Genomic DNA, 18,096 nt, shown 5'->3' with positions numbered 1-18,096 from the left:
TATACTGCAATCGATTAATTGTGTAGTTAAGAAAAATAACATAGTTGAAAGATATTGGCGAATAGAATTTCATTCAATAAACTAAAATAGACCTCACTTACTCTATAGAAAAATTCTGTATATTTCCAATATAATATATATAATATCTAAGTACACAATATACATATATTTCATAGTGTGCATTTAATATATACAACATAATATACATAATAGTTCTTTCTATAATGATTCTTTTCTCAAATGTTATTAAATATACATTCGATTTGTTTTAATCTTTAAAATGCATGCAACCATTATGTAATATATATGTATGTTATAGATAATATAGATTATTCATAATACGCAAAACATATCTTTATCTTTGCTTGTAAGTTGTAAGAAGATTGCCAACAACATCGCCTGCGCATAAGCATATCGTACACAACGTGATATTATTGCACGTATATAAGTTGCATACACGACTATATTATACATATAAATACATAGCACACACCACTATATTGTACATACATATAAAATAGTAAAATCGTAGGAATTTTGTATATATTTTATATTTATTGTACTATATTTATATTTTAATTTTATAACTATATAATAATGACACGTGTATAAAGTGTTAACAGTACAACGCTATTGGCAATCAAATTGTAGGCAAATAGAGTCTTTCTTTTAATTGCCTTCTACGATGTTCATTAAATCGCTATTTGCTTCAAAGGCTTGAGTTTCCTTTACAGACAGGAATAAATTTTACACGAAGTGGATGAGCAGGGCGAAGTACCAAATCAACCTGCATCCGAAGATTCTTTAAATAATCAATAGGCTCCAAATAGAAATTGTGTACCAGAGGAGCTATCATCGCCTTCAATTCCAGCATAGCAAATCGTTGGCCTATCGTATAAAAATCAGTTTATGTAACAATGTATTATACATATATTTATCAGGATATAAAAAATTATAGTTTACCGATGCAGTTACGTGGTCCAGCACTGAACGGTAAATACGAATAAGGATGACGATTTCGAATCTTCTCAGGCAAGAATCTATCGGGATCAAATATATCTGGATTTGGCCAAAAATTTGGATCTCTGTGGACCGCGTAAATATTAAGAGACACAAGTGTTCCAGCCGGTACTAAATATGACTCTGAAAAGTTTATTATACAATAAGATTTACAAATAATATTTGAAAACCTTATTAAAATTTAAAATAAATGTACATCTAATATAACATAGAAATAAATGCCTATAGTTTGCACAATAAAAAATAGAATGTAGGGGAGATCGATGCGGAGTCGTCACCAGGGTGGAGTCATCACTACAATACTACAATATCTGAAAATCTGTATGTTGTGTGAACTCGCCATTAATATTGTAAACACTACTTATGGTGCCCATGTAACCAACGGAGTTTAGTGAGATTATATGCCATGTTGTGATTTCCATTAAGGCAAACGTGTTTTCGGAGGTCAAAAATAAAATTTTTTGCGCGTCGAAAATTTTAAATATTTTAAATATTATTTTCTCTCCGAATCTCGAGATAAGTGATTCTGAAGAGTAATGCATGCTGAACACGAATTTTTTATTTTCATTGATTTCTAATATTTCATGAGCAATCAAACTTAAAATCTGTGTCCGGGGTAAAGTCGTCACCAAGCCATATCATGGAGGCTTCAGGCGAAAATCAAAGTCAAAGAAGCAGCAGTGGTCGGATTCCGGCGAGGACTTAGACAATATGTGCTGCATGTGCTCAGAGATGACAGAATAGAGCTTTCTTGTAATTATTTTCCGCCATCGTGTTTTTAATTAATGTTTCCATTTTTCTATTAAAAAATAATAAAATGTATCCTATTATTTTTCATGATCGAAATTATGTATTTTTATTTGAAATCCAGTCCGAGAATGGAGTGACGACTCCGCCCCGGCAATTTTGACATTTAAATTTTTGCACTTTTATCGTTTTTACTTTATACCCGTTGAACAAAGCGACGTAGACCAAAAATGTTTTTATAAATTTTGTATCCAAGTATACAACGGTATACCACATTTTACTAAAATTATTTGTTAAAAATCGGCACCGAAAAAATAGTGACGACTCTGCCCCGGTCTCCCCTATTTAAATTTTATTACGTGCCATTTGCTTAACATTATTATCGGAAAATATTATATATGTTGTATTATGTGTAGCATGTATAAAACTTTTTTTTTAATATTATATAAATAAACTTAGCAATAAAACTTACATAAATTTTTAAATCTTTTCAATATATAAAAATCTTGCATTTTATGCGTATTTTTAGCTTATACATTTAATGAAAACGTTGCGCAATATATTATATTAAAAAATGTAAACAATAAGAAATTAGTTAGATACATACGTAATTTTACGTCTTCCGCAGAATATCGTGATATTAGAAATACGCTAGGATATAAGCGTAACGCTTCCTTTATACATCTATCCAAATATGGTAGGTCTTGCAATAATTTCATAGTATACCTCTCGTCATTCTCTTGCAAAGCAGTATCGATTTCGTTTCTGACACGATCCTGTATCATTATCGTTAATTAAAAAGCGATTCTTGTCATATATGGTAATGTTTTAATTCGTTTAAAAATGTGTATTGTCACGTCTGTTTACTTGGTAATCACGCCCGAGACGCAAGACGGATCAAAAGGGGGGTGAGGAGAGAAGGATGACGGGCCTCTCCCACTGGTCTCTCGCACAGTTCGACAATTATACTCAAAATCAAAGTTGGGCGCCAGACGCGTAAGCTCGCGTCCACAAATTTATACCAAAATCGCGAAAACCCGAAAATAAACACGATAGCGTAATTAGTCAGACGTGCGAGAGATCGGCCAGCTCGAACTAACGGCGATGAGCGGGGTTGATAAAGGGGCAGCGCAAAATTTCGGCGGGATGACGGTTAAGCAACACTCAGATATTTAATAATAATCAGTAACAATGTTTATTATAACTTGGCAATACTGTAAAATCGCAGGTCAAGAAAACTGAATCGAAGGACAGAATAGCGGAAATCAGACATGAATCGGAGTAGAATAATGCCGAAGACTCGTCTGTGTCCACTCGTCTGGATCCACGATCGCGATCTCCAGGAGCCTGCGGTAATCGATAACCCCTTTAGCCAATGAAACTATCCCGGGGCCTCTCGCCTAATACCGACGCTAACATAAAAAATTACGCCCTTTCGGCGATGTTCACTAATAAACTGCGGGTCGGCACCAGAGCGGGAACGTGACCCGGAGGGCTGGTTCGTGGCTTTACAAAGAGTTCAAGGCAACCTCACCGGCGTACGGACTCCTCTCTTACGCCGCTGCTCTCAATTCTCGAGGCTCAGGCCGGGACTTCGTCAATCTTATACGGTAGCCAAAGGTGCGCGGAAACAACGCGATTTTTCACGCCGGAGGACGACCAGGAAGAGATCGAGCAGAATTCGCTCGATAACGCGCCCCACTCAGGGAGTTGCGCGGCTCTTCTCATATATATATATATTTAAAAAGTCATTTAAGAACTCTTAAATATTGATATACAGGGTGTAACTAAAATAAGAGGACAAACTTTGGAGTCGTGCTCCCTACACCAAAACATGATAAAAGTTTATATCAACATATATCTGCAAACCTACTGTTACTGAGATACAGCTCAAAACGTTTATAAATGCAATTCAATATTTCTAATCGGAGCGATTGCTTGTCGGTCCTTGTCTAACTTACCTATTTATTTGATCTGTGACTATTTTCTTGTACAAATACTATGTAATGTATTGTTACATTGATAATTACCCCGACAGATGGATAGGTAGAGCAGGACCAGTTGTATGGCGATCCCTCGACCTCAATTCTTTAGATTTTTAACTGTAATTTTTAACTTTATATGAAGTTCAAATCGACAACAAAGATATGATATGCCAATTGATGGTATTAATGATATGAAACCATTCGCAACTCGCAACCGCTCCGAGATCTTTGAAAGAATGTGGCAGTCCATGAACCGACGTGTCCATGCGTGTATTGAATTGAATGAGAGACACTTTGAACATTTGCGCTGTAATTAAAAATTGAAAATAAATAATATTAAATAATAATAGATATTACTTTCATTTTCCACTAATAAATATTTGTTTGAGCTGTATCTCAATCACCCTTCTAAGTGACCTTCTGAAGATATCTGCATAATTATACTACTTTTTTCATGTTTTGGTGTGGAAAACTCGCCTCCAAAATTTGTCTTCTTATTTTAAAATCACACCCTGCATGTTTAATAAATAACTTTTGGAATTAATTGATTTTTTGCTTAGGAATGGCAACTCATACTTGACAGATACCTGAATGTCCTTATGCTCAGCTAATAGTGCAAAAATGAAGCACAGACCCATTGCTGTAGTGTCATGACCCTGTAATCATATGTGTCAATATAACATTATGTACAGGGTATTCCACATAACTCTTTCCAGCTCGATATCTCGAAAACTATTTCATCGATTTTAAAGGTTTAGATCTTGAATTGTATGGATCTGAAGGGCCTTCAATCTAAAAATGAAAGTTGGTCTTTCAACCCTTTTTGCATGAGTAAAACAGAGATCAATTTTAAAATTTTTAATGGAAACCCCTATAAAAAATTATATTTTTGAATTCTATAGAAGAAAACAGCTTAGTTTTGCCCGAAACATTTTTTTATCAGATGCTTCTATTAAAAAATGACACATGAAGTATTTACGAAATCAAAATTACACACAACACTCCTTTCTGATTTATTCAATTCATTAAATGTTTAAATTGTCCATCATGGATTTGCAAACATTTATTTAGCCGAATTAACAATTTATTCCTCACATTTGATAACATTTCGAGAGTCACTAAAGTGCAAACGTGGGGTGAGGAGAAGCACAAGGATACGCTACGCTTGCGCTTCAATGACTCTCGAATGTTATCAAATTTTAGAAATAATTTGTTAATTGGGCTAAATAAATGTCCATGGTGGACAATTTAAACATTTAATAAATTGAATAAATCAAAAGAGAGTGTTGTAATTTTGATTTTGCAAATGCTAAAGTCTCTTTAATTAGAGTCTGGTCAACTTGCAGTTTTGGCAAAATTCTGCGAGAGAGAAAGAAATATACACCTCTGTGAAATTGGCCGGACAACTTCACAGAGGTCTATACTTATTTCCTTCTCTCTCGCAATAAAGTTGGTTAGACTTTGATTAGGGGGACTCTAATAAATGCTTCATGTATAACTATAAGTCGAAATTTACACCATCATATTTTTTAATAGAAGCATCTGACAAAAAAAATGTTTTGGACAAAACTAAGCTGTTTCCTTCCATAGAATAACTTTAAAAATACTGGTTTTAAAAATCTAAAAAAAAATTGACGTTCGTTTTTTGGTTGCATAAAACGTAGAAAATTCAGTGACAAAATTGGTGTCATGACTTAAAGTTTTGTATTTATTTTGTCCCGCTTGACGTGTTTTTGCTCATATAAATAAAAAAGTGTATAAATTAAAAATTTGCACATTTTTTTGCTTATATATAACTCAAGAACTAATCAACCAAATTTTAAAAAATTATATATGAGAAAGGGGTAGAAAAGATTGAAGAACATAATAGAATTAAAAAAAAAATTGCCAATATAATAAAAATTAAACGGGCACAGTAACAACTGTGCCGCAACCAACAACGTAGTATATGTATACTATAATACGTTTACTGTCACTATCATGTTAAAGTGTTCAGCGTGACAGTAAACGTAGTTTTACGTTGTTAATTGCGGCACAGTTGTTACTGTACTCGTTTGATTTTTAAAGAAGTTTTCATTAAAATTTTAAAGTTGATCCATCCACGCTGTTCCATCTACGCAAAAGGGGTTGTGGGACCTTTTTTAGATCCATACAATTTAAAAGATTTAATGTTTAAAATGAATAAACCCCGATAGCACCAATATCCTATAAATATTCATATAACATCCATAGGCATTCTGGACATAATATGAACATCCATAGGATATTGTGTGCTGTCTGGGAAATCGAGGTGTAAAAAGTTATGTGAGCTACTCTGTATATCAATAAACTAAATAATCAATAAGAAAAGTTAAAGAAAAATTACAAAAATAGATACCTCAAACATAAAAGTGTCGATCTCCTCCCTGACATCTAAATCAGTCATAAGACCTTCGCGAGATGCCGCTATTAGAAGATCCAACATTGCAAGCCGTTTTTTCCGTACTAAATATGACAGCACATGGGAATCAATAATTTAATAGCCTAATTATTTTCTGTGATGTTTTCATTGCATAACATTGACTACGTTGAGAATTTAAACTACATTTAGATTTTAAGCTATATAATATTAGTAAGTTGTAAAATATAAATTATGATATTTAACATCGACTAAATATAAGAAACAGTTTACTGATTATTATATACATTACGTACTTCCTATCGGTTCTGCGTCATCTCTCTCTGCCGATGTCTCATTACCAAAGCTTTTCAAGTATTGATTATTAGTGCGATTATGATAAAGTTTTCTTTCAGCAATAATCTGTGTAAATATATTAATGTTTCTTCAATGATTTATATAATTTATTAGCAATGTGTTGTCATCATTGATGAATTAACTTAGAATATTATCTTACGTTTCTATACGATAAACGCATGGAATATTTTTTGTAATTTTCCAAAGTAGATATAATGTCTAAATATAATATTAAGTAGCATTTTTACGTACTTGTTCAGTAAATCCATGTAATATCTTCAGAATTTTTCTTTGCTCTCTACCTGTTGGCGTCAACCAGAATATCCAATTGACGTGCAACCATGGCCTCATTAATCTAAACCATAATTATTTAATAATAGACATGTTACTTTAAGAAGATTATAATGTAACTTTATAAAACGATTATTTGAGTTTTTTATACATATTTACAATTAGTAATATTACATTTACTATATAAAAAGAAAATATGCCAGGAAAAAAAAACCTCTTATTTGTTCATATAGTAGATATATAATTATATATGGTCATATAAGAAATGGAAATATAATTTTGAACAATATTATATGGCTAAACCTCTTTAAGTATAACTTTATATAGTCATATATGGTCTTATATACTAGTATATTATCATGTGTGATTCTTATATATAATCTTATATAATCATATATATGACTATATAAGTTCTTATCAGGTCAAAATTCATATATGAGCATATAAGATCGCTTCTTATATGATCATATAAGACATTATAAAAATTTTTTTTTTCCGGGATGTAAATTAATTAAACCTACATTGATCCTCTAGCATCTATAGATGTTAGAAAATTTAGGTCAGAAATAAGTCCAAAATTTCGACTCGGGAGACGAGATAGTTTATAATCTGCCACTTTTTAGTATTTTAAGTATTGTATTTTATATTGTATTGTTTCTTTTTCTTAGGTGTAATATTATTACAATGAATAGATATTAATGAGTAGTATATATGAGCAAAAGTTTTAAACGTCTAACATGCATTTGTATGACATTGTTACAAAAAGCACAAAAATTAAGAATAGAGTTTTTTAAATATATTTATAAAATTAAAAATTAAAAATAAAGTTTTTAATATATTATAATATAATAAATATATGTAAGGGAACGCGAGGAGTAGCCCCGGACATTATTGAAATTCAAGTATACCGCGTATCTATGGCCATTGTTTAAACATTCTAATATGCTTTTCTGCGTATCTCGACATATGCAGAATGTTTAAACAATGGCCACAGATACGCGGTATACTTAAATTTCAATAATGTCCGGGGCTACCTACTGTCCGGGGCTACCCCTAATATAATAATTATTATAAACTGTTTCGTTATTAATATGCTTCAAAATAGAATAAAAATTACTTTTTTGCAAGATTGATAAAGTGATACCTATACTTTGCCTAACATGGTTCACTTTACCCGATAAAAATCTACCTTCGAAAATTTTGCTATAACATTAAACTCACTATAAATAAACGAAATTGGCTAGGAACACGTTGTAATAAACATTTGGCATTACAACTCAGCGTAAACAAAGTTCAGCTATCTTTAATAGTTTTCAAGTTATATTTAAAAAGGCTTAGGGTGGTTTTTCAGAATACCTGAACTTTCTTTAAGGAATAATATACTCAAATATATTAATTATTATCAAATTAAGTTAACTTTAAAAATTGAATTTGACAGCCAAAAATACGTCTTATATGCGATAACGCGATAACGTTCTTTTACATATTTTATTAAAAATTAAAAACTGAAAATTTGACCTACTAGCCTCGATCTCCTCTACAATACGAAGTCATATCTTAAGACAGAATATGAATATACAATTACTTATTATATCTGTAAATTATTATACCTATAAATAAAATGTTCGCCCATCTGATGAACCGCTTCGCGATACCGCTGCTGGGACGCACCAAGGTCTCGTAGTGAAGTGCCCATGGCAGTTTCTGCAAACGCATTTGTAAAAGTATTATGATAATATTGTCAAATATATTTCAGAAACATTTGTAGCTATAAAAAATATATCCCGGAAAAAACCTCTTATTTGTTCATATTAGTTTATATTAGTAGATATATAATTATATGTGAGACTGATTTCTGAGCATTTTGTTGCCCCCGACGGGCGATTTGATCAGGTGCATATTGACATTATCGGCCCATTGCTTCCTTCCGAGGGTTACTCTTATTGTCTCACTATGATCGACAGATTTTTGCGTCGGGCCGAGGCAATCCCTCTTAAAGATATCTCCGCGCAAACCGTCGCAAGAGCCTTTTACGATGTATGCATGGATTTCCCGTTACGGAACCCTCCGGTTACTTACTACGGACCAGGGAGCCCAGTTTGAATCCCGCTTGTTTGCGGCGTTGCTCTCATTAATCGATTGCGAGCGAATTCACACGACCGCCTACCAGCCGGTGTGAAACGACATAATTGAACGTTGGCACCGGGTGTTTAAGGCCGCAATCATGTGCCACGCCGATTTGTGCTGGACCCGTACTTTGTCCACTATCCTATTAGGACTTCGGGCGCACGTCCGTGCCGACACTAATGCATCACCCGTCGAATTCGTGCTCGGGACAACGCTACGACTTCCCGGGGAATTCTTTCTCCCCGACGATTGCACACCAAACCCCAATTACTTTCTCGAAGAGTTCAGCAAATATATGCGCCAGGTTTGGCCTGTTCCCGCGTCGCGCACAAACATAAAAAACGCGCCTTTTACTTCAAGGATTTATATAATTGCACTCACGTGTTTTTACGTAACATGGCTAAGAAGGCTTTGGAGCGACCGTATATTGGCCCGCACAAGGTATTGCAACGCGTCTCGGAGCGTGTGTTCAATATTGACATCAACGGAAACCCAAAAATTAGGCACAGTTTTTGTATCGGTTGTATCGTGGAGTCCACTTTTATCAAGACTCTTATAATAAAGTGGCACACTTAAAAAATAACATTTAAAAATATATAACAATTTTCTGAAACTTATTTAAATATATATGTCCTTATATATAATCTTATATAATCATATATATGACCATATATGGGCGGCGGTGTGGTCTAGTAGAGCGCCAGACTCGTAATCTGAGGAACCAGGTTCGAGTCCACAAGAGCCATGTATCATGGAAAAAGTTTTTTCCGAAAAACCGCGCCCCTCCGTGCAAGATGCGGAGAAAACTGGGCTCCGTCTGTCGGAAGAGACGTTAAACCGTTGGTCCAAAGGGTTAAATACCTCAGGAAAAAGTCACCAACCCGCTCGATGAGCATGGTGACTTCTAGTTAGCGTAGGGCTGACAACCCACCTAATAAAACAAACCTGTCATGAACACATTACTATAGTAATGCAGGCCAAGGCTCTCCCGAGCTGTAGTGCCATGGATTTATTTATATGACCATATAAGTTCTTATCAGGCCAAAATTCATATATGAGCATATACAATAAGATCGCTTTTTATATGAGCATATAAGACATTATAAGAGATTTTTTTCCGAGATACCAATTTGCAGTAGATATAATATTGTAATATCAATATTTATAATAAAAAAATTTGATCTTGGTCCAATGTTATTTGTCAATAAAAACAACATATACTGTTAAAATGTACATTTATGAACGCATCATACCACATATTGCATTTAGCGTATGTTTACTAAAAAATGGTACTAAATCTTGTACAACTGTCCCTTCTGTATTTTTCAAAGATTTGGTCATACTATCGCCTTCCTCGATCAAAATCTCAACAAACTGCTGCAATATATTAAAATGAAATGTAGGGGTTATTATTTTCCGTCGTAAATGCCACTTGGCGCCTGAAACATAAACAACAATGTATAATTGTGAGATAACGATGTGAAACAAATATTGCGGTGCGATATATATATATATATATATATATATATATATATATATATATATATATATATATATATCGCACCGCAATATTTGTTTCACATCGTCATATATATATATATATATATATATATATATATATATATATATATATATATATATAGTCCGGACTCAAACCTAAAGGTAAAGTCTGTCCGAGTCTTTGGCTATCTGTTTATTAATGTGTGCTTTTAATATGAGTTTGTTAGAAAGTGGAGAAATGGCAAAAAAATTTTTTAACCAATTTCTTTATCACATTTTCAAGATAATTAGCTAACCGGTATTGTTCGCTGATCGGTATTACTCCGTTCTCCCCTATACTATTTAAATTTAATTGCAGAGATTTTTTTGTTATCAATGAAATTGGAATTTAAAACAAAATTTAATCGGCATCGCGGAAAAGCGCAACCAATAAACTTCGATAAATTCGAGTATCGACTTTACATGCCTTTTTTAAAAAAGGAGGATAATGAAAAAAATATTATTATGTTATATACCTCCACTAGTGAGAAGACCAGTACCGAGCCAAGGAAGTAAACTATCATAAAGAAAACTCTTTTGGATGTGTTTCGTACTGCTTAATATTGTCTAAAATTACAGAAGATAAGTTAAACGTTATTTAATTCAGACGCCATTTAAATAAATAATTAAATAATTTTAAAAGTATTTCGAATATTAAGTTATTTCAGATTTTTGACAAAAACAAATATTTTTGCAAAATAAAAAACGTAAAGAAATAAAGCATCTTATCGTTAATTTATCAATCCTAAAAAATAAGAGATTAAATTGTTTTTATATTTCATCACCTCTAAATCATCCGGATGACGGATGGATACTACGGGAAGAATAAATTCCCAGAATTTTAAAATGGGATAGTACTGGTTAGCTAAGGTAACCAGCTGCTCCCATAGTTTTTCTAAAAAAACATATGTATATAATTATTATGTAAATCCACAGAAATATTATAAATATTCCTCAAAAAATATACAATTAACTTTATCAATATATTTAATGTATTTTACACAGTAAAAAATAATACGTAATTTTAACATTTTTTACACGTCCCAGAAAGTCCACTCTAAATTTTAAGTTAAAATGTTCATCGTGTGCTTGTTGACAAATTAAAAATGTTAACTAATTGACATTATATTTTACATTTATATTTGTTCTTTTGACTTTATTTTTCAAGTTATATATTAACACATGATATTAATTATTTTACAGATTTTACTTAAATTGTGTGTAATAGAAACATTTAATTTTAGTAAATTTAATTATTTTGTCAAAGTTTACGATTATTTAAAAATTTACTTTAACTTTTCTTTATATGTTAAAATAACACATAAGACATTTAAGACATGTTGATTTTTTAAAGTAATTGTGTTACAAGAACTCAAAATAATATTTAATTTCTAAATAACATATAAAGTGTTAAGTTATCACGTTGACATAAATGTAACACATGAAAATGTTAAGAAAATAATAACATAGCTGTTGTATGTTAATTTTACATTGAAATAATCAAATCTTGGTAATACAAGAAAATTTTAACATATAGACCGCTATTTTTTACTATGTATACTGTTCCTCAAATAACTTCAATAATCAGAAAATCAATGTTATCGGTTTTGTTAGCTTCTTGGGCAGGGAAGATTATTAAAGACAGCCCGTTTGGATTATTCCTCAGTGTTTATTACAATGTATCCGGTAACTCAAAAACGCGGCTGCGGCTAGGCTAGGTATGTATCAGTATACACATATATTATAAGAGAAGAAACTCGTGCGGTAGAGCAGGAACAATACAACGCTATTGTAACTCGGTAAAAAAACTTAGCGGGTACATGAAAATAACTAAACATGTATAATATTATGTATATTACTATATCTCTACAGGTTTAAACAATTTATAACTTTAAATAATTCTTAAAATATAATTCATCAAAAAATGCAACAATATCAATAAATATTACATTAAGAAATTTGTGTACAAAAGCAAATAATAATTTGTCCAATATTACAAAGCACCACACTATTTCACTTCCTCTATATAAGAAATTTTAACTTACCTCGTGAACCAAGAAAATCGAATAAATTTCCAACAAACAGACTTCTTGGTGGTCCTGGTATAAGATTAATAAGTCGTCCGTTTCTTCCATGATGCAGATAATAATTATACATCAATAAAATAAGGATAAGCAATAGAAATATAGTAATGATCATCGTTCGTTGACGAAATAATTAGCTGGTTTAATCAAGTTTCGTCTTCTTCAGCTCTCTTCTTTTAGTTCTTAAATTACACAAATCATTAAAAATGTATTATTTGCTTCATAATAAAAATGCATTACATTCTTTAAAAAATTAAACAGTAGTACGTATCCAATTTTGTATTCCAATTTATGTATCTTTCTATTTTAACCCAAGTGGTAATAGTTTTAATTCTTCTTACGAGAATAATATCATAAAATTGTATTACCTTCAACCCAAGTGATATGCAAAAATTAATAAAATATTAAACATATACTTCAAAGAAATAGATAATTATTTCACAGAAAAAAACGACTTCGGGCGCCACTCACGTCTAGATTGTTAATTTTAGAAAAATGCTCTCCCGAACTTTTTTATAGGAAATTTAATTCTCTAAAAATTGCCTATGTGCAATTTTGCTGTATCTCGAACGGTTTTCGCAGCGTTTCACATGTAAAAGGTTGAAAGGACTACTTTCTCAGGACGTTATCTCAATTTTATGTCGCAAAACCTTATTTCCCAAAAAAAAGGCACAGTAATGAGCAGTGTAGATAGAGCGTTTTTACTGTCACATCCAAAATTTCATTTAAAAAATATAAAATGTATAATAGACACGCTTTTAGAGATCCATTACCATTTATTTTCAACACAATACATGAATTAAGTCTCTACTTAATAAATGTACACGCAGGCAAAATGAACCTTCACTGAACAACGATAACGAGAAACAACGCATCTGGTTTACTATTCCTTATGTTTCAAACATTGCGGAGAAATTTAGAAACGTTACTAAAGATTTAAATGTCAATCTTTCTTTTTTCAGCCTGAATAAAGTGCGAAATTTCATTAGGGCACAGAAAGACACTCTTCCAATCCAATCAACAAAAATGTAGTTTACAAGATTATGTAAAAATTTGTGATGCCCTTACGTCGGGCAAACGATGAGGCAACTAAAAACCAGAATGTCTGAATATCGGAATTACATCCACAGAAACACTACAACTCAATCCGTTATCACGGAACATAAGAATTTCGATCATGAATTTGATTGGGAGAATGTTGAAATACTAGATAGAGAACCATATTTAACTAAAAAATTAGTTTATGAAATGGCGCATATAAAGTTACAGAAGAATAGCCTGAATTCTCAAACGGATATTATACAGATTTCCTTCATCATGCTTATGTATCCATATTAAATAAATTGTAAACCATGCTGATTGCCTGTGTATGTACTGGGTCTAAGATGTACTACCGCTTTTGTCACTAGAAATGTTTATACTGTCGACCCTTATGTTTCATCTGTTATTTATAACAGTCGGTCACAATGACCCGTGACATGACTAAACGGAATCGACGTTAGATATTTCGTATTTGTCTTCCTGACAAGTTGGTTGATTCTATCTCTTTATATGCGGTATTGTACCTTTTTGGATGACACTCTTTATACTCGTAATATGGCTTTGCAATGGTCTCGTTCTCCTGGATATCGCGGGTGAGTTTTACAATATCATTGAAAACGACTTGAATTACAGTTAACTTTTTTACAGACATCAATTCGATAGTCAATGTCGTTTTTGGATCTTCCAATCGTGAAACTCACTGAGTAAGAATGGAGAAGGGGAGCAATTACTAATCAATTTTTGTATATTTTGCTGAAGACAGCTCAATCTCGAGCCGAAACGTTCGATTATATATACACTGTGAATAAATCAGTGAATTGAATCTTTTACGCACCGATAACTGCGTCTGACTCTCATATATAGCCATCCTTTATCAGTTTATTTAATTTCGAGAGTCCAATATTCATTTTTTTATTTAATCGAAATCGATGAATATTTCAATTTGTTTTCGATACATGTTTTTGATATCAACTTGAATCAATTCGATAAGATTTCTCGCTGGGTCAAGTTTCAGATAAAAAACTTGTACATTTTGAGTATGACAGAGCAGTCGTAACAGAGAACAAATGTTAAATTAGATAAGATCCCAGATAACATGCATGTTGCATAAGACGTCGTAAAGATATCTTTAAGACAATTAAGATATCTTAAGATATGTCTAGGATATCTTTACGACGTCTTATGCAACATGCATGTTATCTGGATTTGGGATATCATATACATATAGCTATATATGTTTATCCAGATAAAACGCGTGTCTTAAAAACATAGTAAAATATGTTTTTTAAAGACATCTGTAAGACATAACTAAAAGACCACTTGAAAAGTGTTTTCTATAAAATATTTCTTTGAGACATACTTAAAGATGTGACAAAAAAGACGTCTTAAGTATGTCTCCAAGAATCGTAAAATGATAGATATTTTGTACCGACTCTTGACTTGAGACTTCTTGCTGCGTGTTTACGGTTTCATATCGTTTGCTTGCGTCGAGGCGACAGGATCTCCGGATCGCTCTTTACATAATTTCTCACCATGCCTTTGTGTGGCACATACTATTGTTTTTTCTGTTCTCCAGACTACTTGGTAAGTTTTCTGAACTTGTGAACTTGTCTGGATTTTTACATTAAATTAATTTTACAGACTTGGCTGTCGTAGTCGTAAGTTTCTGCAAATTTCCAAACAGCAAACTTGCTATGTATGAAGGAGAACGTTTATTCTAATTTGAATTACTGCTGAGGATGACTCGAATTAGAATCGAAACGTACGGATTGTTTTATTGTGAATAAAATTGCTTTGAGACTACGCTTGAAGAACCGCGTGTGACCCTTACAGCCTTTTCCTTATTTTTTTTAATTTCGAGGATCTTGTCACTACTTTCATAGATCTTTTGCCCTATAAGCAAAAGTGGAGTGGACCTCGCTTGCCGTGGAAAGTTGAAAACTCGTACCGAACAATGTTATACAGAAAACTGTCCACGCGAAACAAAGTCCACCCCACCCCACCCCATCTCTGCTTATAGGGTAAAATGAGGTCTATCATTGTACGATTCAGGTTTTTTACTTTCCATGTGAACCAAGATCGACCCCACTACTGCAGGTGGAGGGGCGGTAGTCCTAAATGGTAGTAGCTTTATTTTTCTATATCAAAATTATTATTTCATAAACTTGCGTTACCTAACTTAACCCAAGTGATATTTTCTAAAAAATGTATGATTCTTTAAATTACTCCAATTACATATGTGTCACCTCGAAAAATAATTTTTGCATTTTTAAAAAATTAAATCCATGTGGTACGTATCTTTGTATTCCCATTTAAGGATCTCCTTATTTCAACCCAAGTGATATATAGTAGCTTTCTTTCTCCTTAAAAGAATAATATTATAAAATTGTGTTACCTTACTCAACCTAAGTGATATGTAAAAATTAATATAAAATTCGACATTTACTTAAAAGAAATAAGAATTAAATATACAGAATTAAAAAATTTTCAAAGTTTTATTTAAAATAACTAAGCGCTGCTAAACAAAATAGTATATTAAAATATTAATATAATATTTTAAATTAATTATATTTATTGCTTTCTCTCAGATATTTTGTGAGACAGACTGTTTTATTTTCAATTTTATTATTAATTAAACATCCTTCATCCGCCGTCCAGACTTTAAGTTATACAAAATTATTTGTTGGATGCCAAACAATTTTTATAAAATTGTTAAAGTATTAAAACAAGCATAAGTCAAGAGTGGACAGTTGGAAGGACTCTCAAATATGACAGATCATTCAAGATATATGTAAAATTGAATCAAATATATCACATATATTAAAACGATATACGAGGTCCGACAATAAAGTAATGAGACTGATTTTTTCCGCCTATTGCAGCAACCCTGCAGCCTTCTATCACACACCATGTTTTACCTTGATCCTATCCTCATCTCAACTCCAACTGGTACGGCCCTGCAATCTCTCAGTCTTGAATAGCTACGTAACTAGTGAAGACATGCGTGTGCTCCTCGAAAATGGAAAAAATCAGTTTCGTTACTTTATTATCGGATCATTTATATATTATTATATTAAATAATTAAATCTCAGATTATATGACTCAGGCAGGAGGATACAGATTTATTAATTTATACTTACAGTTGCCAACAGGAACTGTTTTTCTCGACAAATTCTTATCTCAAATATATATATATATATATATATATATATATTTTATATATAATATATATATATAAAATAACTTGGTGATACACACACGCACACACACACAATACAGCTTCGACGATATATACACAATCACTTTATTCAATGATAGATTTAACAACTCCCAGAATTACAAAGATGTATACAGTAAAACAGATTTCCGCAGAGTGAACTTTCCGGCAATCCGGTTCTCCGGCAAAAGTCCAGCATAGGCCGCTTTGATAATATTATTGACGCGTGCGCATCTTATTAGATTCGGACTTTGTCCGCCTTAGGCCCGAGTCTGAATGTATCTAATATCGCTGTATTCTTCTCGCTCTTACAATTAGCTGACATCACGAATCGTTTTCCCATCGATAGTTCCTTCATATATCGTACATCATCTACTGTTACTTTTCAAAATAATACGCTTCCTGCTCACCTGAGTCATTCTAAGCATCAACATAACATATTTTATACAGAATAATAATATTTTATATACATATACTAGCTGGTTACCCGGGCTTCGCCCCGAAGGACATGTATGTAATAAGACACGCAAATAGATGATAGCATATATTTATATTTAACGCCAATAAATCAAAATCGGTCCAATACTTTTCGAGATATAAAAGCAAACATACATACACACCTATTTATTTCGAGTATCATGTAAGTGAGGTTGGGATTGAATTTGACAATGTTCGTTAAAACGGTTCTTTTTTAAGAAAATTTGTACTTTAAACTTTTTGTAGAAATGTTTGTGGTTGCTCTAACTTCCGCTAATTTTTTGATATCGATCTATTTCTAATATTATAATATTCTTCAGTATTTGTAAAAAAAAAAATAATAACGACTTTCATATATCTATATATATATACAATATATATAAAGTAAAATATCCGTATAAAGCAGAATAAAAGACAAAATAAATTATGGTGACATAATTACTCAAATTACTAAAGAGAGTATATATACTGTTCAATAACATACTATACCTTAAAAAACAATATAAAAATAAAACTTACACCAATAAATTTATGTTTTGTACTTGTGTTACAGTTGCGTTATCCATAAAATATGATGCATAATACTAATAATATTCAGCACGATATAGAATTTAGCTCAAAAAACTTAGATGAAAATGGACTTGTAATAATATTTAAAGACATATATTCGGAGTAAATTAACAAAATAAAATTTCAAATAATTGCGATGCCTATAAAAAAGCAATATGCGAGTGGATAATGTTATATATACATATATATATATATATATATATATATATATATTATATATATATAATATTATTATATAATAAAATTTCAATCAAGTGCCAGGCA

General features: G+C 31.9%; 1 protein-coding gene across 3 annotated transcripts; it reads right to left on the bottom strand.

The window, feature by feature from the left end:
- Positions 1-97: 97 nt before the first annotated feature.
- On the bottom strand, positions 98-17,727 carry LOC143903880 (cytochrome P450 4C1-like). 3 transcript variants are annotated; one of them, XM_077417898.1, is made up of 13 exons: positions 16,709-17,722; positions 12,489-12,709; positions 11,229-11,338; positions 10,920-11,010; positions 10,158-10,343; positions 8,388-8,481; positions 6,739-6,841; positions 6,447-6,552; positions 6,130-6,236; positions 4,340-4,408; positions 2,375-2,543; positions 964-1,143; positions 98-888 (listed from the first exon to the last, which is right to left on the bottom strand). In XM_077417898.1, the coding sequence occupies exons 2-13, from the start codon at positions 12,640-12,642 to the stop codon at positions 710-712; spliced, it is 1,548 nt and encodes a 515-aa protein (XP_077274024.1). In that variant the 5' UTR covers positions 12,643-12,709; positions 16,709-17,722; the 3' UTR covers positions 98-709. The 3 variants fall into 3 exon arrangements, with proteins under 3 accessions (XP_077274024.1, XP_077274026.1, XP_077274027.1); XM_077417900.1 differs by lacking the exon at positions 16,709-17,722 and adding an exon at positions 16,487-16,598; XM_077417901.1 differs by lacking the exon at positions 10,158-10,343 and having other exon boundaries at positions 16,709-17,727.
- Between the last annotated feature and the right edge of the window lie 369 nt (positions 17,728-18,096).

The sequence above is a fragment of the Temnothorax americanus genome, unplaced genomic scaffold (genome assembly GCF_048541705.1).
Source record: "Temnothorax americanus isolate GAGA-0224 unplaced genomic scaffold, ASM4854170v1 Scaffold5, whole genome shotgun sequence".
In the NCBI taxonomy this organism is placed as follows: domain Eukaryota; kingdom Metazoa; phylum Arthropoda; class Insecta; order Hymenoptera; family Formicidae; genus Temnothorax; species Temnothorax americanus.
The sequence above is the reverse complement of the archived record's forward strand: the minus strand, read 5'-3'. Positions and strand labels throughout refer to the sequence as shown.